The following is a 25596-nucleotide window of genomic DNA, read 5'->3' as shown; positions in this document are numbered from 1 at the left end:
TGGCGCCAATTGATCACACCAAGGGAGTTTAAATCATTTTCCACTTGTTCCTTTCATCGGAGTGGGGGCCGCCCTCCTCATCTGCTTCCATAAGCGAGTTCCGAAAGAAAAAACTTTCTTAGCCGGAATGTCATCTTTAATTCGTATACCATGACCTAGCCAGCGAAGCCGCTGTGTTTTCCACTAGTCGGTCGATTGATTTATTAAATAAGTGTTCTGGGAATAAGTTAAGACGGGGAGAAGTTCGGGGTGGAAATTGGTGGCCAGAGTGGTTTGGGTGTTTGGGGGGTTTAACCCCAGCTCATTTTCTTTAAATTATTTTTTTAGGCCACTGGTCAGGAGTAGGTGGATACTCAATGGCTCGGGTACAAACGTCATACCAATGACTTTAAAGTTGGTACTACGGGGAGCAAATTGTCGCGAAACATGCTCCGTTTTCTGCTCAATTGGGATAGGCCCTTCAGGAGCGTCGTAGTGGCTGTGGTTGATATACAAATGGGGAAGAGTTGTTCAACTCGCTTGGAGTTTGAGTTGCACTGCAACCGCGTGCCATGACTCATAGCAGGCATGCTTAACCAACGAACCGATATCATTTCGTTACGATAATTAACGCTAATAAACGAAACAAAGTCATTTCGTTTCGTTTATTAACGTTAAAAACGTCAAATTAACGAAATGATTTCGTTTCGTTTTCTGCCATATCAAAACGGAATCAAATCGTTTATGTTCATTATTAATTTCAAACTATGCTGGCAAAGCTGATTGATGGCGGAGTCATTAAAGGTGAAAGCAATAGCCAAGCTGATTGCAACTTTTCTCATGAATTTTGACAGTACGAACATTTCTCAGAGTGTTTTTGACATTACCACCAACGAATTACACAAACAAATTATATGGAGTTTGTGTGTGTATGTGCGCTCGTTGTTACCACCTTACGGCTTCACCATGGCTATAGCATTGCCAGCACAATTCAAACATAAAGTATCACGTTTTTGTTAACGTTTTTAACGTTAACGAAAGCTTTTCGTTTCGGTTAAAAACGAGATACAATTTATCTTGATAATTTCTTTATCGATAATATTTCGAAGTGTTTCAACGGAAACGGTGGAATTTTTTGATAAACGATTAGCTTAACGTTAAGGTGCATCCCTGACTCATAGGTTGGAACTCCAACCCACCAAGATAATGGTGTGCCCACTCATATCATCAACTGTGACCAAGGTAAGCAATTTTTTGCGCTAGTCAAACACTGCATGATATAAGTGACATACGGCGGCAGTTACTTACGGTAGCTAGCTCACTTTCATTCTACTCTTTGCTTTATAGCCATGGATAAAACGGAACCGATATCCCTGTCGCCACCGGACTGAAGTGAAAACAGCAACATTTCGGCAAAAGGGTAAAAACAAGGCACTATTCAAACATACTTTTTCCTTCTTTGAATTACAAATAGAAGCAAACAAAAGTGGATCTTGCTGTAACTGAAGGCACGACGAAGTACTTGCTAGATAATGCCGGTTTTATATGTTGGCGAATACGCTACGACAAAAAAGGATCTCAATCAACACCCGCAATGGGAATTGAGGAAGGGTGAGACCAGGCCCAACAAGAGGGGAGGGGAATGGGGGATTCCCCCTGGCAGGGATTTCTGGGGGGCCCGCGATTTTGATGTACTAAGAAATTTTTTTTTTGAATTCAGGAGAGTTTTTAGTTGTTCCATTTGAAATTTTTAAGCCGAGTTTCAAAAGTGACGAATATCTGCATTTCGTTTTAATGTTATAGTGAAGTGTGAAAAATAATTTTAAAGGTGCTTTTCCTTAAAATTTAAGAATAAATATTTCATTTGGCAGCTTACTCAAAACGCTGTTTGTAAAGCACAATTTATATTACTCAACTGACGCAAACATGTTTTCAACGTATCACTAATCAGTTGAGTATGCTGAAAGCGCCCAATGATACCTAATTCTCGTGTTCCAATGACACGTGAAACCAGGGATTTAACATGCAAATGCAACAACAATGTGACCCATATGGTTCACATTGTTGCTGCATTTGCATGTTAAATCTCTATCCGTATCTGGTTCACGTTTCATTGGAACACGATGAGTGACTGTGCACTGATTATCCCGTTTCAGCTGCAAAATTCATTAAATCAAATCGCGAGCGTTCAATATCCCGTTATTCAGGTGTGTGCATGTCATCGTTCTATTGAAATGGTACATCGAGGATTTGTTTTCAAGTAAAAGTGAATGAGCTAAAGTACGCAAAATATATTTGCAAGTAAATAAATAAAAAACAAGTAAGGAAGGCTAAGTTCGGGTGTAACCGAACATAACATACTCAGTTGAGAGCTATGGAGACAAAATAAGGAAAATCAATCTGGGGTAACCCTGGAATGTGGTTGTATAACATGTGTATCAAATGAAAGGTATTAAAGAGTATTTTAAGAGAGAGTAGGCCATAGTTCTATGGATGAACGCCATTTAGGGATATCGCCATAAAGGTAGACCAGGGCTGACTCTAGAATTTGTTTGTACGATATGGGTATCAAATGAAAGGTGTTACTGAGCATTTTAAGAGGGAGTGGGCCTTAGGTCTATCGGTGGACGCCTTTTCGAGATGTCCCCATTAAGGTGGACCAGGGGTGATTCTATAATGTGTTTGTACGATATGGGTATCAAATGAAAGCTGTTAATGAGTATTTTGAAAAGGAGTGATCCTTAGTTCCATAGGTGGACGCCGTTTCGAGATATCGCCATAAAGGTGGACCAGGGGTGTCTCTAGAATGTGTTTGTACGATATGGGAATCAAATGAAAGGTGTTACTGAGCATTTTAAGAGGGAGTGGGCATTAGGTCTATAGGTGGACGCCTTTTCGAGATATTGCCATTAGGGTGGGCCAGGGGTGACTCTAGAATGTTTGTACGGTATGGGTATCAAACGAAAGGTGTTACTGAGCATTTTAAGAGGGAGTGGGCATGAGGTCTATAGGTGGACGCCTTTTCGAGATATCGTCATTAGGGTGGGCCAGGGGTGACTCTAGAATGTGTTTGTACGATATGTGCATCAAACGAAAGGTGTTACTGAGCATTTTAAGAGGGAGTGGGCATTAGGTCTATAGGTGGACGCCCTTTCGAGATATCGCCATTAGGGTGGGCCAGGGGTGACTCTAGAATGTTTGTACGATATGGGTATCAAACGAAAGGTGTTACTGAGCATTTTAAGAGGGAGTGGGCATTAGGTCTATAGGTGGACGCCTTTTCGAGATATCGCCATTAGGGTGGGCCAGGGGTGACTCTAGAATGTGTTTGTACGATATGGGTATCAAATGAAAGGTGGTAAGGAGTATTTTAAAAGGGAGTAATCCTTAGTTCTATAGGTGGACGCCTTTTTGAGATATCGCCATAAAGGTGGACCAAGGGTGACTCTAGAATGTTTGTACGATATGGGTATCAAACGAAAGGTGTTACTGAACATTTTAAGAGGGAGTGGGCATTAGGTCTATAGGTGGACGCCTTTTCGAGATATCGCCATTAGGGTGGGCCAGGGTGACTCTAGAATGTGTTTGTACGATATGGGTATCAAATGAAAGGTGGTAATGAGTATTTTAAAAGGGAGTAATCCTTAGTTCTATAGGTGGACGCCTTTTCGAGATATCGCCATAAAGCTGGACCAAGGGTGACTCTAGAATGTTTGTACGGTATGGGTATCAAACGAAAGGTGTTACTGAGCATTTTAAGAGGGAGTGGGCATTAGGTCTATATGTGGACGCCTTTTCGAGATATCGCCATTAGGGTGGGCCAGGGTGACTCTAGAATGTGTTTGTACGATATGGGTATCAAATGAAAGGTGGTAATGAGTATTTTAAAAGGGAGTAATCCTTAGTTCTATAGGTGGACGCCTTTTCGAGATATCGCCATTAGGGTGGGCCAGGTGTGACTCTAGAATGTTTGTACGATATGGGTATCAAACGAAAGGTGTTACTGAGCATTTTAAGAGGGAGTGGGCATTAGGTCTATAGGTGGACGCCTTTTCGAGATATCGCCATTAGGGTGGGACAGGGGTGACTCTAGAATGTTTGTACGATATGGGTATCAAACGAAAGGTGTTACTGAGCATTTTAAGAGGGAGTGGACATTAGGTCTATAGGTGGACGCCTTTTCGAGATATCGCCATTAGGGTGGGCCAGGGGTGACTCTAGAATGTTTGTACGATATGGGTATCAAACGAAAGGTGTTACTGAGCATTTTAAGAGGGAGTGGACATTAGGTCTATAGGTGGACGCCTTTTCGAGATATCGCCATTAGGGTGGGCCAGGGTGACTCTAGAATGTGTTTGTACGATATGGGTATCAAATGAAAGGTGGTAATGAGTATTTTAAAAGGGAGTAATCCTTAGTTCTATAGGTGGACGCCTTTTCGAAATATCGCCATTAGGGTGGGCCAGGTATGACTCTAGAATGTTTGTACGATATGGGTATCAAACGAAAGCTGTTACTGAGCATTTTAAGAAGGAGTGGGCATTAGGTCTATAGGTGGACGCCTTTTCGAGATATCGCCATTAGGGTGGGCCAGGGGTGACTCTAGAATGTTTGTACGATATGGGTATCAAACGAAAGGTGTTACTGAGCATTTTAAGATGGAGTGGACACTAGGTCTATAGGTGGACGCCTTTTCGAGATATCGCCATTAGGGTGGGCCAGGGGTGACTCTAGAATGTTTGTACGATATGGGTATCAAACGAAAGGTGTTACTGAGCATTTTAAGAGGGAGGGGGCATTAGGTCTATAGGTGGACGCCTTTTCGAGATATCGCCATTAGGGTGGGACAGGGGTGACTCTGGTATGTTTTTGTACGATATGGATATCAAATTAAAGGTATTAATGAGCGTTTTAAAAGCGAGTGGCCCTTAGATGTATATGTGAAGGCGTTCTCGCGATATCGACCAAAATGTGGACCAGGTGATCCAGAAAATCATCTGTCGGGTACTGCTAATTTATTTATATATGCAATACCACTAACAGTATTCCTGCCAAGATTCCAAGGGCTGTTGATTTCGCCTTGTAGAACTTTTTCATTTTCTTCTACTTAATATGGTAGGTGTCACACCCATTTTACAAAGTTTTTTCTAAAGTTATATTTTGTGTCAATAAACCAATCCAGTTACCATGTTTAATCACTTTTTTCGTATTTGGTATAGAATTATGGCATTTTTTTCATTTGTCGTAATTTTCGATATCGATAAAGTGGGCGTGGTTATGGTCAGATTTCGCCCATTTTTTATACCAAGAAAAAGTGAGCCCAGGTAAGTACGTGGGCTAAGTTTAGTAAAGATATATCGGATTTTGCTCAAGTTATTGTGTTAATGGCCGAGCGGAAGGACAGACGGTGGACTGTGTATAAAAACTGGGCGTGGCTTCCACCGATTTCGCCCATTTTCACAGAGAACAGTAACCGTCATAGAATCTATGCTCTTACCAAATTTGAGAAGGATTGGTAAATTTTTGTTCGACTTATGGCAATAAAAGTATTCTAGACAAACTAAATGAAAATGCTCGGAGCCACGCCCATTTTGAAATTTTCTTTTATTTTTGTATTTTGTTGCATCATATCATTACTGGAGTTGAATTTTGACTTAATTTACTTATATACAGTAAAGATATTAAATTTTTTGTTAAAATTTGAATTAAAAAAATTTTTTTTTTAAAAAGTGGGCGTGTTCTTCATCCAATTTTGCTAATTTTTATTTAGCACATATAGAGTAATAGTAGTAACGTTCCTGCCAAATTTCATCATGATATCTTCAACGACTGCCAAATTACAGCTTGCAAAACTTTTAAATTACCTTCTTGTAAAAGTGGGGGGTGCCACGCCCATTGTCCAAAATCTTACTAATTTTCTATTCTGCGTCATAACGTCAACCCATCTACCAAGTTTCGTCGCTTTATCTGTCTTTTGTAATGAGTTATCGCACTTTTTCGGTTTTTCGAAATTTTCGATATCGAAAAAGTGGGCGTGGTTATAGTCCGATATCGTTCATTTTAAATAGCGATCTGAGATGAGTGCTCAGGAACCTACATACCAAATTTCATCAAGATACCTCAAAATTTACTCAAGTTATCGTGTACGGACGGACGGACGGACGGACGGACGGACATGGCTCAATCAAATTTTTTTTCGATCCTGATTATTTTGATATATGGAAGTCTATATCTATCTCGATTCCTTTATATATGTACAACCAACCGTTATCCAATCAAACTTAATATACTCTGTGAGCTCTGCTCAACTGAGTATAACAAGTTAAGGTGTCAGCGTGAGCTTCAATTGTACATTTCATTTTAGATAAATTACTTTTCTACATAACACGTGGCACCGCCCGTTTAAAAAATGTCTCCCCAATTCCTCTTACAATAAAACTTGATAAGTGAAATATCATTGATTCAAAACTATTTTTTGCTAAGTTATAGCTTATTATTTTCCTCTACGACCCTTTTAAAAATAATTTGTATAAAAGTGGGCGTGGTTTTTAACAGATCTCGTCCATTTTTTCAAGAAATATTTCCTGCTATAGGGAAAATATTTGTACCAACTTTTATTACGATCCGTTAATTTTTCTTCGAGTTATGGCTCCCGAAACATAGAATATTGCTTAGTCATAAAAGGGGCGGTGCCACACCCATTTTCAAAAATTTAAGTGTTTTCCAATTTAATGTTATAACTCAATTTAGAAACTAAAATTCTATCGATATAAGCTCGTTTTCACTAAGATATAGCTTATTATTTTCGTCTACGACCCATTTAAAAATCTTTTATATAAAAGTGGGCTATGTCCTAAACCGATTTCGTAAATTTTTCTTCAAAGAATTTCTTATAGTAAAAGCAACCTCTATGCCGAATTTTGTTACAATAGGTTTAACGATTTTTGATTTATGATTAATAATATGTGTAATATGCGTGTCGGCGGCCACCGTGGTGTGATGGTAGCGTGCTCCGCCTATCACACCGTATGCCCTGGGTTCAACTCCCGGGCAAAGCAACATCAAAATTTTAGAAATAAGGTTTTTCAATTAGAAGACAAGTTTTCTAAGCGGGGTCGCCCCTCGGCAGTGTTTGGCAAGCGCTCCGGGTGTATTTCTGCCATGAAAAGCTCTCAGTGAAAACTCATCTGCCTTGCAGATGCCGTTCGGAGTCGGCATAAAGCATGTAGGTCCCGTCCGGCCAATTTGTAGGGAAAATCAAGAGGAGCACGACCCAAATTGGAAGAGAAGCTCGGCCTTAGATCTCTTCGGAGGTTATCGCGCCTTACATTTATTTATTTATAATATGTGTAAAATTGATTTTATCACAAGTGGGCGGAGCCACGCCCGTTTTAAAAAAAATTTCAAATTTTTATCAGGAGTCTCAATATCAGTCCACACGTCAAATTTCAACGTTCTAGGTTTACTATTTACTAAATAATCAGGTTTTTTGTGTTTTCCAAAAATGTTATATATATAAAAAGTGGGCGTGGTTATTATCCGATTTCGCTCATTTTCTATACCAATCTATTCTGGGTAAAGATAAGCTCGTGTACCAAATTTGGTGAAGATATCTCAATATTTACTCAAGTTATCGTGTTAACGGACAGACGGACGGACGGACAGATCAAATCAATCAAATTTTTTTTCGATACTTATGATTTTGATGTATGGAAGTCTATATCTATCTCGATTCCGTTATACCTGTACAACCAACCGTTACCCAATCAAAGTTAATATACTCTGTGTGCAAAGCACTCTGAGTATAAAAATATCGAAGCGACACCACATAAAAGATTATTATTACATGTAAGTATAGGTATATATTTTTGTACTTTTCGTTCCTCCAGATTGATATTTGACAAGTTGTAAATTGTGAATAGCAAATATTAGTGTGTTAAAAAAAAGACAAAAGTGAAAGGGAAATGATGGCATTTTCCTGATAGATCTTAAAGAGCTAAGCAAGACTGCATACAGGAATTGCCGGACACCCTAAAAATCTTAAGTTACGGGTAAAAAAACGGTTTTTCGTACCTTTGGACACTTATGACCCTATAACTTAGTTGGTTATAGACTGATTTTCAATTTCTTTCCGGGTCTTATAACAAAAGATGTAGACCTTTCTATCAATGGATAAATAACAAAACTGTCAGAATTTGTCCAACAAATACATTTTTTCATCTTTTTTCGGGTTTTGTCAACTTTGGCGCTATCTGTATGGGCTACTTTATATAGAGCCCATACCTATCTTGAATGAGCGTAAAGGTAATGTTTATTAGTAAGTCCAACCATATTCCATTTTCAAAATTTGGTTTGAAATTGACAGAGTTATTCAAGTTTTATAGCAATTGACGAATACCGAAAATTGGTACCAAATTGTCTTCTTGCATTAAAAGTTGAATAACTCAGTAAATTTTTAACCAAGTTCTCACAGTTTTATTATGTATACTTAATTGATTTATACATCGTTAAGGTCGAAATCTGTTGTTATAAGATCCGGCAAGAAAATGAAAATCAGTTTATAAGCAACTAAGTTATAGGATCATAAGTGTCCAAAGGTAAAAAAAACCGTTTTTTACCCGTAACTCAAAATTTGGGGGGTGTTCGGCAAATTTCTTGTACACGGTCTTGCTTAGCTCTCCAAGATCTATCAGAAAAATTCCATCTTTCCCCAGGTATTTTTGGATGTCATACAGTGTTATCGGCGAGAGAAAATAATTGGTATTACTTTCTTACCAAATGTGTCTCAAAAATATTTGTAGCGTAAAGACTGTATCTGTATCTTTTCCGCTAAAACATTTGAAGTTGAAAGATTTTTGAAATAGAAATATATGTTGACCAGAATTATGATATTATTTTATTGTACCGTGGATTTGAAGCGTTACATCTCTGGTAAATTAAATATCGTAGAAAAAAGGATCGGTATATAATTGTGTTTGATAGACTATAATAACTAATTATGAAGAAATCAATCATATTCAAACCATTCACAATAATCAACGACAATTCAAATTTATATTTTACTCTACAATACGAAATAATAAATAATAGAGTTCAGTCACCAGTAATAAGCAATATACTTTTTAGACCTGCTACGCCATGTACCAACACAAACCTGGACATCAAAAGCGTAAAGACCGTGTTGAGCGCATGAAGATAGAAGAAGAAAATAATAAAAAACACAAAACCCTATTTTATGTACAATTTTGGACCGAACAACTCCACTCAGCTCTGCAATTTAGAAATTCCAAAAAGTAAGTAAATGGAGCAATATAAGGGCTGAATCATACTTCTCCCCGAATGCTCAAATAAAATTAAAGTGATTAAAGCAGGGACTTCTAATAAAGATTATTTTAATCTTTTGCTCAATAAATAACGATTATTTTCCCATTTAATTTCTCCCGAAAACTAACGATTATTTTTCAAGCGAAATAAAAAAAAACTCGAAAAACAACTGTTATTTTCTGAGCGGAAAATTACTGTTATTTGTAATCCCTGGATTAAAGTAAATTAAGGTGACTGTGTAAATTCACACTATTCTGATATCACGCATAATTGTGTTCACCATTCAGATTCTGCATTCGATTCGACTATTGATAATGATTTTTTACCTGGGCCTTCGAACAGTGAGGAGACAATAAAAAAATCAAGCAAAAATGTATGTTTCCATGAACCTGAAATCGTAAAGTTTCGTGGAGATACTGATGAAAATTCTCAAAAATTTGTCCAACCATACTACCAACCCTGTATCAAAGTCCAGATTATTTAATCGACTTCGACATCGGTATCGTGAATAATGAGTTTTTGCGATCTGAAGAAGTCAACGAAACAATTCGTCGGGGTCATTAAAAGTGTCCTGTTATTTTTCCACGTGATCGTCTTGACGAGGCATTTTCTACCATGTTGTTAAACAGAATCTTGCCAAATGGAGAGAAAGTGGAGCGTGGCTTGTTGGCGTGGAGTGTCAGTAACAATGCTTTTTATTGCTTACCATGTCGTCTGTTGAGCACCAATAATTTAAATCGACCTAAAATTTGTTGTCCTGGCGGATATTCGAAATTCCAGGTGTGGAAGGAGCTATACAATAAACTGCCATCACACGAAAACACTCAAGATCACATTAAATGTTATATTCAATGGCGATCTTCACAAGATCTAATTCAAAAGGAGGCTACAGATACACTTATCAATGAACAGCTAATCACTGAAACTCAAAAGTGGAAAGAAATTTTATATAGAATTTTGGACACCTTTTTTTTTTTGGGTGAAAGAGACCTACCTTTCAGAGGTGAAAGTATATATCTTGGTGAACGAAACAATGGAAATTTTTAGGCATCTTAGAACTCATAAGCCATTATGATCCGATACTTAGATATCATTTGGAGGATTTCACAACAGCAGCACAAGCGTTTACAATTTCACTATCTTTCCCCCGACATTCCGAACGAGTTTATAGAAATTTGTGCAAAAGACGTGAGGGAAACTATATTAGATCAAGGCACGAAAGGTAAGTGTTTTGCTATTATCGTTTGCTGTTATTCGCGTTACATCTACTTCAATTGGAAACAAAAAATTTTACAATTCAAGAACGGTTTTTGGCTTTCGTGGATTGTAACCAGAAAACTGGTAAAGAAATCGCGGATTTAATTTACCATACCCTAGGTAAACATGAAATCCAATTAAACGATTTTCGTGCACATTGCTACGATAACGGCGCCAATATGAAAGGAGCTTACAACGGAGTACAACGTCACATTCTCTACAAAAACTCGAATACTGATTACTCGTCTTGTGCAATCTACAGTCTCAATTTATGTGGTGTTGATGCTGCAGAATGTTGTAGGCCTGTAGTTACTTTCTTCGGAGTTGTACAAAAATATTTTACTATCTTCAGCAGCAGTCCGCAACGATGGGACATCCTCAAAAAAACAATGTACCGAGCTCTCTTCACAGTCTTTCAGACACTAGGTGGTCGGCTAGTATTGAGGCAATCAGACCATTCGCAAACCATGTTCCAGAATTAACACAAGCAATAAACGCATTACTTAAGCTAAAATTGACTGCACAAGCATACGGAGATGTTACCGGCATTCTCAAGTACATCAACAAGTTCGAATGTATCTTGCCGTCCTCAATTTGGTTCAAAATACTGACAACCATTAATGAAAGAAACGTCGTACTCCAAGCTAGAGACGCCACCATAGATGTTGAGGCCGTCATCTAGATGCCTTATTAGCTGATTTGAAGTTGATCAGAAACCAATGGGAAACAATTCTAAACGAATGCAAAATAGTTGCTATTCAATTGAACATCTCGCCAAAGTTTCCGGACATTCGAAAGAGAAAACCCAAAAAACGTTTTAAAGATAATGGAAATGAGATGATTACGGATGATCCAGAGTCTGATTTTAAAAACAATTCACAAATGGATGAAACTACGGTTCAGGCGAGCGCAGCAAAATTAGTCGAAAAATAAAATTCGTACGTTTCTCAAAGCATAGAATGCGAAATAATTCACTTGAAACACATTTACGAAGCAAATTTTTATAAAGGTCTGCCACCATTGGAATTGCTAAATGCCATCTATGTTCAAAATCTGTATACAATTTTCCCCAACATTTGTGTTGTTTTACGTATCTCTTGCACTATACCTGTCACTGTAGCTAGTGCAGAATGTTCTTTCAGCGTCCTTGCAAGAATCAAAAACTTTCATAGATCGTGTTCATCTCAAGAGCGAGTTTCAGCACTTGCCACGCTTTGTGTTGAATCCGTTTTGGCGAGACAGTTAAATTTTGATATTATTATATAAAAATTTGCAGCGAAAAAAGCAAGAAAAGCCGCTCTTTGATATCCGAACCTTCTACATTGAATAATTAAAATTTATAATCATCGTTATATTTATCAGAAATGTACTAAAATGTTACCAAATAACTAGAAAGATAATTTAAAACAATACATGGCTGTTAAAAGAGAATTGTATTTCTGCGTTACAATAAAACAGTATACTTAAACAGTAAATATTCTGTTTTAATTTTATTTTCAGCTCATAGTCCAAAAATCATTTAGTTGATGTTGCGAAAATTTTGTTTGAAGTAATCCATCAATAATGATTCATGACTGAGACGTCATTAATTCAAATTAATCAAATGTATTAGTGGATTTTTTATAGGGGGCCCGTAAATTGTTTAGTTGCAGACCCGGATTTTCTCTCTACGGCCCTGGGTGAAACCTTAACTGAAGTGGGAGAGACAGTCGGAGAAAGATTGAAATCCCTTGATGCTCCAAATTGACGTTAATTATCGTAAAACGGAGATAGCTGTCGTGACTTTTTACGCAACGGCTAAAAAAACTTAGGGGGTTAAGCACCAATTAATGATAATGATGATGACTCAGTTTGCAATACCATAGTGCAAATCACGCTACCGCACAAGCTACAGCGAGTTACCACAAAAGTTTGTATTCAAAAATTAAATCATTTTAACTTGCTATTAATCCAAATCAATTTTTACTCACCTCTACACGTATCGTTAAATTATATTCCTTTATACTTTCATAATCCAACGGATGATTCACTTTTATATCCGCCCATGTATCCCCATTATCCGGTCTTTGTTGCAAATAAAACGTGTGAAATTTGTTGGTTTGTGCGGTAGACCCAGGCATTAGACGATAAAATACTGTCGGATTACCTTCAATGCCCGAGCTAAAAATGTTGCAGACGTCAAAGTGGATTGGAATTGAAAAAAAAAGTATAATATTAGCAAAATTGCAAACAATTGTTTAAAAAGTAGAAATAATAATTAAAAATTTTAGTAAACTACGTACATACATACATACAGAATAGCCAACTGAAATATGACAAAATGCAATTTACAAAATGTGGTTTCTGTACATTGCTTTAAATGTGTTAATTAAAATCTGGATTACAAATTTCGTTTGAATCATATTTAAAATAATAATTTTGTGTGCGAAACAATAATAATTTTAATGAAATAGTATAAGATAGAAAATAAATACATATTTTTCTTGTGAAAAATAAGTAATTTCTATTGTTTCTCTTTTACAAAAATTCAACATTCAATCAGTGCATGTCTTTTTCAAAAATCAAATTTTTTTGTGGGGTTTGTCATATTTCATTGTTGGCCAAGCAGTATTTGTATTTAAGTGAAATTGTTGTAGTTATTCGTGCAAATATTCCATATTTGGTTTAATTTGTAAAATTGTTATCATTTTACTGATAGTAAATACTTATTTAAAATACTTTGACTAGATATTTTAGAATTTTAATGTTTGCAAGAGCGAATTTATACCTGCATGTCTTTTATATAATAAATGCAAAATAGTTCTGGATTTTGTTCTTTTTACCAACTATTCAAATTTAAAATGGAAATTGATATTGTTAAATTTGACGAATTGATGAATGTTCAATTTGACTTTTATTTGGCTATTTCTAAACGAAAGAGGAAAATAATATCTGCGTTCCAATGAAAGCTGATCCAGATCCCGATAAAATGTAGCATACAAATGTAACAAGAAGTTTCTTATCCTGATATCTACTTGAATCAATCAATTTTGGATCCGCAGGGGGCTATGATTATTTTATGTTTTTGTGGATAGTTTTTGACAGCTTACCCTCTTTACTTGGTAGCACTTACAGACATATGAACTAGCGTTTCCAATATTTAAATATATTTTTTCCACTCAACTTTTACTTTAAGTCTGAAAACAAATTAACTAGACCCAAAACAATAACAGTTTATTCATTTTAAACCATAAATGAAAAACTAAACATTTTTTATTTATATATCTACAACAATATGCAAAGAAGGCGATTGGCAGAAGTTGCAAAATAACAAACGCATGGCTTTGGCTGAGTTTGTTTGTCAATAGTTCAATCAGAAGTTTAGGAGTGCTTGTATAAAGCCCACTACTGAATGAAAAAGCTTTGAAGAAGTTTACTAGGTACTAGCGCAATAGTTCTCGCCGTCAGTTCGTCCTGATGTCAGTTTGTCTAAATTTTTACTAAATTATTAAATACGCTTAAATTAAACGATAAATTTAGAAAATGTTGTCATACATTGAAAGTAATGACGAAATTCTGTGCTCAACACAAATTTGGTATACTTTCCAACTTTTGATAGCAAATTGTTCTACTTGTAAATGCATATGTAATATTTGCACGAAATTCAAAAATATGTTAAAATTAAAATAGCTTAATATGAGGATTTCACTAAAATACATACATACTTAATTAATACGAAATAAAATTAATTACTAAAAACAAACCAAAGTTACACAAAAAAAAATAATTATTATATATTAATATATTTTTTTTTAATTTTTCAATGTCAGTAGGTAGATGCGACATAACAAAAGACAAAAAGTTTTTATGACGCATATATATTTGCATATAGCAAACTTTCTATAAAAAAGTGCGATTATATTGTGAAAAAAATGGAAATATTACAATATTATTGTGTAAAACATAAACGAATATTGAAAAGCAACTTTATATCACATTTAAGTTGCACCAAATGCGTAAATTTGGGCGAAATATTCCAAATGCGACGCATTCCCTCATACAAATTGCATATCCGAAATGAGTCATTTGGGCGCATTGCATCACTTTTGGCAATGCAAATACAATCCATACACGCTTTTGACACACACTGTGTTCCAATGGACAGTGATGCAGATCCTGATAAAATATAATATATATATAACGAAAATATAACATACAAATGCAACAACAGTATGATCTATGTATGTGTATCCATTTTTTTATGCATTTGCATATTGAACTTTTATCCTGATCTGTAGAGCTGTCCATTGGAACGGGGGAAACTATCTTAACAAAAACAACCCGCTAAAAACACAATGGTTGAACGACGTGTTATAATCTTAGTGCTGTACCACTGTTGTAAATGGCAGTTTCCACTAGCTTTTTTTTAAAGCCAACCCAACAAATCTATCAGTTACTGCTTTGCATTTTTGATATCTTTTTATTTTTAATACACTATTATTTAATCAATGACGTCAGTGTATTTTCTTGCAATTATGTGGTGTCCTCGCATTCGAGCTTTGCAGTGGAGGTTAAGCCAGAATGAGGCCAATGACTCATTTGGATGAACGTATTTGAGGGCAAAGTAAATGTAATATTTAAAAAATGAATAAAATAAATAATATTTAAATCCTAGAAAAATGGCTTCAAAAACGATGTTGCCATTATTAATTTAAAAAATATTTACAAATATATGGCGTTATGTATAAATTTATAGGTGTTATGTAAATATATTTGGAGGTAACAAAGTAAAAATTTTCTAGTAGGAAAAAAAATAAAAAATTATAATTGGTGTCGCTGACTTATTTGTACAAAAAAAAACAAAAAGCTAAAAATCATTGGATTAACTTTTTAAACGTACACTTTGAAAAACGTTTATTGCACATTAACAATGTTAAACGGAATAAAGTAAAAAAAGCTATGTGTCACTATATTCAGCACGTACTGCCAGGGTTAAGTGACTGGAAAGAAAAATTTAAATGCCAATGAATGAAAAAATATCAGAAAGGGCGAAAAATGCGGCGTAAAGAAATTGAAACACTAAAAACTAAAAAAAAAAAATAAATAAAAAATGTTTCAAAAAGGTTAAAAGCTCCACAGTTGATGGAGAAAAAATTTGTTGGCTATGAGATAAGGGAGTAGGTTGGATGACATTTTATGGTTTGATGATACCTGCTGGGATTGTGAGAGTGGGCTAAATTACGCGTCTGAGTTAAAATTTTTGGGATGAGTTTTTAGCGATGGAACGAAGGGCGTATATATACATATGTATATAAATGTGTATATATTTGTACTTTATGTAATTATACAAGGATGTTTTTCTGATTTTTATGTGAGTTTTATGTTCCTTTCTGTTGTGTAATCTCTTAATGCTCGTATGTTGCTTTCCATTATAGTTTACCTTTGCTAAAACTACTTTTTACATAGTGGTATATTTTTAGTTAATAGCTGTGTTTTTATATATATATGCAAAACTATGTTAATTTGCATATATATAAATATTTATCGAAGCCAATTAATAAAAAGCTTTTGTTGGTTTCGGTGTTGAAGATTTTTAAATGTGAAATGGCTACAAAATATGTATATGGAGACTTGTAGAATGTACATAGTTGAATAATGTTTTGCCTGGAAATTTTTACATAACTTTGCTGCGTTTTGCTACTTAATATCAATGCTTGCATTTGCTATCCCAAAATAGTAGCGAAGAATATCCTTTGCTACTGCTCCGGCTCTGAACATGAACAGAACATAGAGCAGAGTCATAGCATAAAAAAGCAATAGCATTTATCAAGTTCTGCCATGAGCTACATAGAGAAAAACAAATGAAAGAAAAAAACTCCAAATGAAATGCTATTTGTAGTGAAGTGAGAGCAAATTGCTATTTGTTTTGTTCGGAATTGTTTTGTAGAACTTTATCTTTTCTCTTGTTTTCGTTGTTGAAGCTGATGTAGCGCTGATATTGTTGAGTTTTTGCTTGTAGTTTTATTTGTCGGTTTTAAAGTTTTTGTTGAAGCATCTTGTTATTGTTGTTAATGTTATTGCTTCGTTACGTTTCAAGTTGGTGTAGATAAGTATTAGCGCGAGAAAAGAAAAAACTTCTGCATAACAATGCCCTACAGAGCAAGTAGCAACACATTTTATTTTTTGCTCTCACTCCGCTACAGAGAGCATTTCGTTTGGAGTTCTTATTCTGCCATTTGCTCCGCTCTAAAGCACGTCAAAGCTAGTAGCTAAGCATGAGTGATAACATATACTCGTTTGTGCTACGGCTCTGCTCTATATTCTGCTCAGAGCAGGAGCAAGAACAAAAAAACTTTCAGGGTAATATAGCGTTTCAATCACTGCTTAACCTCTGTATATATAATTATATATATTATATATGTATATTGTTATTTGTTTTAATTTTTTGATTTTCGAAGTACATATCTACTTTCCTAATAACACTGTATAACTAACTAAGAACTTTTTCTAGCAACAGAGTAACCAAATAAACAAAATTTAATCCCTTCACCTATTTCCGTAAACTATGTAACGAGCTAAGACAAAAACTTAAACAATTTTTTTAAACATACAACCACATATTCTTATTTGGTTTCTATTCAGGCTATAATAAAACTTAATTAAACTTTGACATATTAAAATTTAAGTAAACCATACAAATTTTAAATGTCAGTTCAACCAACCACTTCAGAATTTGTATTTTCAAAAAGAATCTGATATTTGTAAATTGAGTAAAAGGAACTCCTTTTGTCTTACTTACATATCTAACGAAAATTGCCAAATGCATATGAAAGCTCATTTGTTTATGGATTGTACACAAACGGACACATACACACACACACACACATCTGCCTTGAATTTCTAGTGAAAATATTTGAGTAAAAGTGCAATCCAGCCCGCAGCGTGTGACCTCTTTTGCAGGCAAGTGTGAGAGGGCACGTAGAATGCAACAGGCCAAAACAAACGAAAGTGCAATGAGTAAATCTGCAATGAAATATAAGAACATGCAATGCATATGCATAAAGAAGCGTAGTTTAGATTAAAAGGGCAAGTTTTGAGCTCATGTAGGCAAAAAAGATGTTGACTATACAAATTTTCTTGCAGTAGTGGAGGTGTAAATTTCATCCGTAATATTTCGGAATATCTGCAGCATGCAGAGACCAAAATTAAGCAACGAACTCATAGCTTCCTTGTGCTCCTAGTAAAGTACAAACCACTACGTGGCAATGTAAATGGACAAGGATAATCTTTGAAAGATTTCCTTCAAATACCCTTTCACCGGATCACTTGATGTAATATTAAGATTTAGATAATTGTTATCTCCCTACTGGCATATTTCGACCTTCATAAAAGCGATCATTTTAACCATTATATCATAGACTAACTACATATATATATATACAATCCGAAGTTAAAGATCAAGGACTAAGTTCCATGACAATCGATGCCTTCCTAACTCTGTTTTGAGAAAAGTCTATCATCCTAACCCTCAAAAAATTCAGTCTAACCGCATTACAACTCGCCCGGAGCTTATCGTTCAGGTATATTGGGAGAAGATTGAGCAAAATCTTTTGTGGGTATGGAGGGTATTGACTGATATAAGCATTGCGGTCTACCCCATGCCAACCCCTTAACCTTATTGCTATATATTAAAATGGGTCTGACGACAGCGTTGTATAACCTATACGTAATGCACTTATTTTAACTCCACATTTTTCTCCGGAACTGTATTCTATATTCTTGTTCTTTAAGGTGTTTCTATCGCCAATATTTTTATCATGAATAGGCAAGCCTTCCATGGGCATCCAAAATACTGCACTCCGTCGGGAAATTGTGATACTTACACACTACACACCCAATCTGCTAGACTAAAATGTCGGGTTTGGCACCCTTCGCCGCAGGCGCTCCAGAAAATACCTTAATAAATATATGGTATGCACTTTTTGCATTATGTAAAATAGATGATACATATTAGGAGCTTGATATATATGTCTGTATGTACAGATGGGTAAACACACTGCACATACATTTATGCAATTGTCAAGCGGAAGTAAAGGTGTGGCATTTGTGCAACATCTCATGTCGCATACCAAAGTGTTGGCCTTAGGCTTTAAAAAAAATTGCAGCAAATGTACTCACATATAAGTTGACATATCCACCTGCATGACATTTTAATTGTTCATATGTATATTGGTGGTTTTGTAGGTGTGAGGTGTGGGATTAGCATACAAGCTGGCAACTATAAATTCAGCTCAACACATTCAAGTGTTGGAGAAACTTTTACATACACTCATTCCTATGTTTTGCATACAATCACAATCAGAATTAAAACGACTTTCGTTTTGGAACATTTAAAATGCGAAAATGTTTGCAATACTTCACAAAATTCATACTCGTTGAAGCAAAATATTTGTAAACATATTCGTAGCAAAGAAAAAAATTATTTTAATAGACATTTTTCGTTGTGAAGTCACGGTTGAAACTGTATATAGAAAGCGTAATTTTTGTGAGTAGCAGACACCAAACACACGCACAATTAACTGAGTCGGTTTGGTAAATATTTTAAAATAGTGCTTATATACACACATCTATAAATTTAAAACCAATACCTACGTGAAAATACGTGAAATTTTTTATGCATTTAAAGTGAACTATGCGTTATTTGTCAAATACGGCTGCTGTGGTGGGGTCGTGCTTGCGCATATTTTATTTGAGAATTTAAATTACGCGTAGATAGCACTGTTCACACTTATAAATTGATGTACACTGCAAAAAATATATGCAACTATGTAGTACCTAACAGCAGTAATAGCAAAACTCTCTCTCTCTCTCTCGATTGCAATTACAATTTTTTATGTGTAAACAACTTTGGTCACGGTATGTGTGAATGCTGAATTTAAGGTGTAAGCGTAGTCTTTTTAAGTGATATGCTATGTGAGGAGGATATATCTAAAATGCTAAAATGTAAATGTAGTGTATGGTATTTATACACTGTATAGAATATACGAGAATGGGTAAGCATAGTCGTAGTGTGTTCTATTTGTATATACCAATACAATTACACTGTATGGAGTAATATAGAATGTAAGAGTAATGGTCATGGCACTGTAGCGTAATATGAGAACAATGTACGTGGTAGAATTGATTTGAGCGAAATCACGCGTCAACTACTTACTAATTAAAGTATCTGAGCATATGCACACGTTTTATGCATGCCAATTATATACACTTCTGTTTTGTGGGAAGTAAAGAATCAAGGAGTGTTCACAAAACCAAAGCACATTGAAGTATTCAAGTTTAAGCTGATATGTGTTTCTTTATAGGACTTTGTTGGTTGGAACATCCTTTTATATTATTTTGTTAGATTTATATGGAATAACAAAGAGCAAACGGGGGAAAAATAATAATTCAAATAAAATAAAACAAAATAAAATATATTAGAAGCAATTTAGAAAACAAAATAATTAAAATAAAATCATATATGTATATTAAGAATACTAAAATTAAAAAAATTAAATGAAACATTTCAGATATAAAGATTAAATGAAATAATTCAAACAAAACAAAACACAAAAAAATTTAAAATTAAAAAAATTAAAAAAAAAAAATAAAATAAAATAAAAGAAGATAAAATGAAATATATTAAAATAAATAAAATAAATCCAAATAAATTGAAAAAAATTAAATTAAAAAGATAAAGTGAAAAAGTTCAAATAAAAAAAAATAAAATGAAATAGTTAAAAAAATGTAATAAAATAAAATAAAATAAATTAAAATAAAACGAAAAAAATTTAATTAAATAAAAAAGTAAGATAAAATAAAATAAAATTTAATTAAATGAAACAAATTAAAAAATGAAAAAGAATGAAATGAAAAAGTTCAAATAAAAACAAGTAAGAACGGGACTGTCTTCGGCTGTGCCGAAGACTTCATACCTTTCATGAATGGGGCTGAACAATAATCGTATCCCGTTCGTAATCTCCGAATAATCGGATGTATAAGATAAGAAATATATAGTGAACCGAAGACTTCATACCTTTCATGAATGGGGCTGAACAATAATCTTATCCCGTTCGTAATCTCCGAATAATCGGATGTATAAGATAAGAAATATATAGTGAACAGATCTACATACCTTAACGATTTTTAAGATAAATATAAAATAAAAAACAGGTAGGTACTTTGTGTGAGGATGCAAAGTTTCAGGTTTTTTGTGGTCTGCGTGTAAAAACTATGACTACGAATCACGTATTTCAAAAATATATGACGAAAACGTAACTATTTGATGAAATTTGATGAATTTTGAAGATTCTAGCCGTAAAAAAGGGGTCAAAATGACAGTTTATATGAAGTATATAATATATATACGACCGATCTCTATGATTTTTTCAGACAACAATATATGCTATATACGTAAGCATTTTGTGAAATTTGAAGCTTCTAACTGTTAAAACGGGGCAGAAATTGCGCAAAGTTTCTTATCTGAACAATCGGTTGTATGAGATATATACTATGTGTACCACCGATCTCAATGATTTTTTCAGACATCAATATATGCTATACACGTAAGCAGTTGGTGAAATTTGAAGCTTCTATATATACTATATATACCATCATATATATATTATATATATCACCGATCTCTATGATTTTTTGACACAACAATACATACTATATACGTAAGCAATCGGTAAAATTTGAAGCTTATAACTGTTAAAATGGGGAGAAATTGCGCAAAGTTTCTTATCTGAACAATCGGTTGTATGGGATATATACTATATATACCACCGGTATCTATGATTTTCTCAGACAACAATATATGCTATACACGTAAGCATTTGGTGAAATTTGAACATATCTAAACGATTTTTAAGATAAATATAAAATAAACAAGTAAGAACGGGACTGTCTTCGGCTGTGCCGAAGACTTCATACCTTTCATGAATGTGGCTGAACAATAATCTTATCCCGTTCGTAATCTCCGAATAATCGGATGTATAAGATAAGAAATATATAGTGAACCGAAGACTTCATACCTTTCATGAATGGGGCTGAACAATAATCTTATTCCGTTCGTAATCTCCGAATAATCGGATGTATAAGATAAGAAATATATAGTGAACAGATCTACATACCTTAACGATTTTTAAGATAAATATAAAATAAAAAACAGGTAGGTACTTTGTGTGAGGATGCAAAGTTTCAGGTTTTTTGTGGTCTGCGTGTAAAAACTATGACTACGAATCACGTATTTCAAAAATATATGACGAAAACGTAACTATTTGATGAAATTTGATGAATTTTGAAGATTCTAGCCGTAAAAAAGGGGTCAAAATGACAGTTTATATGAAGTATATAATATATATACGACCGATCTCTATGATTTTTTCAGACAACAATATATGCTATATACGTAAGCATTTTGTGAAATTTGAAGCTTCTAACTATTAAAACGGGGCAGAAATTGCGCAAAGTTTCTTATCTGAACAATCGGTTGTATGAGATATATACTATGTGTACCACCGATCTCAATGATTTTTTCAGACATCAATATATGCTAGACACGTAAGCAGTTGGTGAAATTTGAAGCTTCTAGCTGTTAAAATGGGGCCGAAATCGTAAAAAAAATATATATATACTATATATATATACTATATATACCATCATATATATATTATATATATCACCGATCTCTATGATTTTTTGACACAACAATACATACTATATACGTAAGCAATCGGTGAAATTTGAAGCTTATAACTGTTAAAATGGGGAGAAATTGCGCAAAGTTTCTTATCTGAACAATCGGTTGTATGGGATATATACTATATATACCACCGGTATCTATGATTTTCTCAGACAACAATATATGCTATACACGTAAGCATTTGGTGAAATTTGAACATATCTAAACGATTTTTAAGATAAATATAAAATAAACAAGTAAGGAAGGCTAAGTTCGGGTGTAACCGAACATAACATACTCAGTTGAGAGCTATGGAGACAAAATAAGGAAAATCAATCTGGGGTAACCCTGGAATGTGGTTGTATAACATGTGTATCAAATGAAAGGTATTAAAGAGTATTTTAAGAGAGAGTAGGCCATAGTTCTATGGATGAACGCCATTTAGGGATATCGCCATAAAGGTAGACCAGGGCTGACTCTAGAATTTGTTTGTACGATATGGGTATCAAATGAAAGGTGTTACTGAGCATTTTAAGAGGGAGTGGGCCTTAGGTCTATCGGTGGACGCCTTTTCGAGATGTCCCCATTAAGGTGGACCAGGGGTGATTCTATAATGTGTTTGTACGATATGGGTATCAAATGAAAGCTGTTAATGAGTATTTTGAAAAGGAGTGATCCTTAGTTCCATAGGTGGACGCCGTTTCGAGATATCGCCATAAAGGTGGACCAGGGGTGTCTCTAGAATGTGTTTGTACGATATGGGAATCAAATGAAAGGTGTTACTGAGCATTTTAAGAGGGAGTGGGCATTAGGTCTATAGGTGGACGCCTTTTCGAGATATCGCCATTAGGGTGGGCCAGGGGTGACTCTAGAATGTTTGTACGGTATGGGTATCAAACGAAAGGTGTTACTGAGCATTTTAAGAGGGAGTGGGCATGAGGTCTATAGGTGGACGCCTTTTCGAGATATCGTCATTAGGGTGGGCCAGGGGTGACTCTAGAATGTGTTTGTACGATATGTGCATCAAACGAAAGGTGTTACTGAGCATTTTAAGAGGGAGTGGGCATTAGGTCTATAGGTGGACGCCCTTTCGAGATATCGCCATTAGGGTGGGCCAGGGGTGACTCTAGAATGTTTGTACGATATGGGTATCAAACGAAAGGTGTTACTGAGCATTTTAAGAGGGAGTGGGCATTAGGTCTATAGGTGGACGCCTTTTCGAGATATCGCCTTTAGGGTGGGCCAGGGGTGACTCTAGAATGTGTTTGTACGATATGGGTATCAAATGAAAGGTGGTAAGGAGTATTTTAAAAGGGAGTAATCCTTAGTTCTATAGGTGGACGCCTTTTCGAGATATCGCCATAAAGCTGGACCAAGGGTGACTCTAGAATGTTTGTACGGTATGGGTATCAAACGAAAGGTGTTACTGAGCATTTTAAGAGGGAGTGGGCATTAGGTCTATAGGTGGACGCCTTTTCGAGATATCGCCATTAGGGTGGGCCAGGGTGACTCTAGAATGTGTTTGGACGATATGGGTATCAAATGAAAGGTGGTAATGAGTATTTTAAAAGGGAGTAATCCTTAGTTCTATAGGTGGACGCCTTTCCGAGATATCGCCATTAGGGTGGGCCAGGTGTGACTCTAGAATGTTTGTACGATATGGGTATCAAACGAAAGGTGTTACTGAGCATTTTAAGAGGGAGTGGGCATTAGGTCTATAGGTGGACGCCTTTTCGAGATATCGCCATTAGGGTGGGACAGGGGTGACTCTAGAATGTTTGTACGATATGGGTATCAAACGAAAGGTGTTACTGAGCATTTTAAGAGGGAGTGGACATTAGGTCTATAGGTGGACGCCTTTTCGAGATATCGCCATTAGGGTGGGCCAGGGGTGACTCTAGAATGTTTGTACGATATGTGTATCAAACGAAAGGTGTTACTGAGCATTTTAAGAGGGAGTGGACATTAGGTCTATAGGTGGACGCCTTTTCGAGATATCGCCATTAGGGTGGGCCAGGGTGACTCTAGAATGTGTTTGTACGATATGGGTATCAAATGAAAGGTGGTAATGAGTATTTTAAAAGGGAGTAATCCTTAGTTCTATAGGTGGACGCCTTTCCGAGATATCGCCATTAGGGTGGGCCAGGTGTGACTCTAGAATGTTTGTACGATATGGGTATCAAACGAAAGGTGTTACTGAGCATTTTAAGAGGGAGTGGGCATTAGGTCTATAGGTGGACGCCTTTTCGAGATATCGCCATTAGGGTGGGACAGGGGTGACTCTAGAATGTTTGTACGATATGGGTATCAAACGAAAGGTGTTACTGAGCATTTTAAGAGGGAGTGGACATTAGGTCTATAGGTGGACGCCTTTTCGAGATATCGCCATTAGGGTGGGCCAGGGGTGACTCTAGAATGTTTGTACGATATGGGTATCAAACGAAAGGTGTTACTAAGCATTTTAAGAGGGAGTGGACACTAGGTCTATAGGTGGACTACTTTTCGAGATATCGCCATTAGGGTGGGCCAGGGGTGACTCTAGAATGTTTGTACGATATGGGTATCAAACGAAAGGTGTTACTGAGTATTTTAAGAGGGAGGGGGCATTAGGTCTATAGGTGGACGCCTTTTCGAGATATCGCCATTAGGGTGGGACAGGGGTGACTCTGGTATATTTTTGTACGATATGGATATCAAATTAAAGGTATTAATGAGGGTTTTAAAAGCGATTGGCCCTTAGATGTATATGTGAAGGCGTTCTCGCGATATCGACCAAAATGTGGACCAGGTGATCCAGAAAATCATCTGTCGGGTACTGCTAATTTATTTATACATGCAATACCACTAACAGTATTCCTGCCAAGATTCCAAGGGCTGTTGATTTCGCCTTGTAGAACTTTTTCATTTTCTTCTACTTAATATGGTAGGTGTAACACCCATTTTACAAAGTTTTTTCCAAAGTTATATTTTGCGTCAATAAACCAATCCAGTTACCATGTTTCATCACTTTTTTCGTATTTGGTATAGAATTATGGCATTTTTTTCATTTTTCGTAATTTTCGATATCGATAAAGTGGGCGTGGTTATGGTCAGATTTCGCCCATTTTTTATACCAAGAAAAAGTGAGCTCAGGTAAGTACGTGGGCTAAGTTTAGTAAAGATATATCGGATTTTGCTCAAGTTATTGTGTTAATGGCCGAGCGGAAGGACAGACGGTGGACTGTCTATAAAAACTGGGCGTGGCTTCCACCGATTTCGCCCATTTTCACAGAGAACAGTTACCGTCATAGAATCTATGCTCCTACAAAATTTGAGAACGATTGGTAAATTTT

The 25596-nt window shown here is 35.5% G+C and overlaps 1 protein-coding gene across 1 annotated transcript in view; it reads right to left on the bottom strand.

The window, feature by feature from the left end:
* The window catches only part of CadN (Cadherin-N), an 855435-nt gene that overhangs the window by 526334 nt on the left and 303505 nt on the right, over window positions 1-25596 (bottom strand). The window contains exon 10 of the mRNA XM_067767104.1: window positions 12531-12720. Within this exon, the coding sequence (XP_067623205.1) occupies window positions 12531-12720 (190 nt within the window). The remainder of the gene's footprint in view (window positions 1-12530; window positions 12721-25596) is intronic.

The sequence above is a fragment of the Eurosta solidaginis genome, chromosome 2, assembly GCF_040869045.1.
Source record: "Eurosta solidaginis isolate ZX-2024a chromosome 2, ASM4086904v1, whole genome shotgun sequence".
NCBI lineage: Eukaryota > Metazoa > Arthropoda > Insecta > Diptera > Tephritidae > Eurosta > Eurosta solidaginis.
This window is presented reverse-complemented; position numbering and strand designations above follow the sequence as displayed.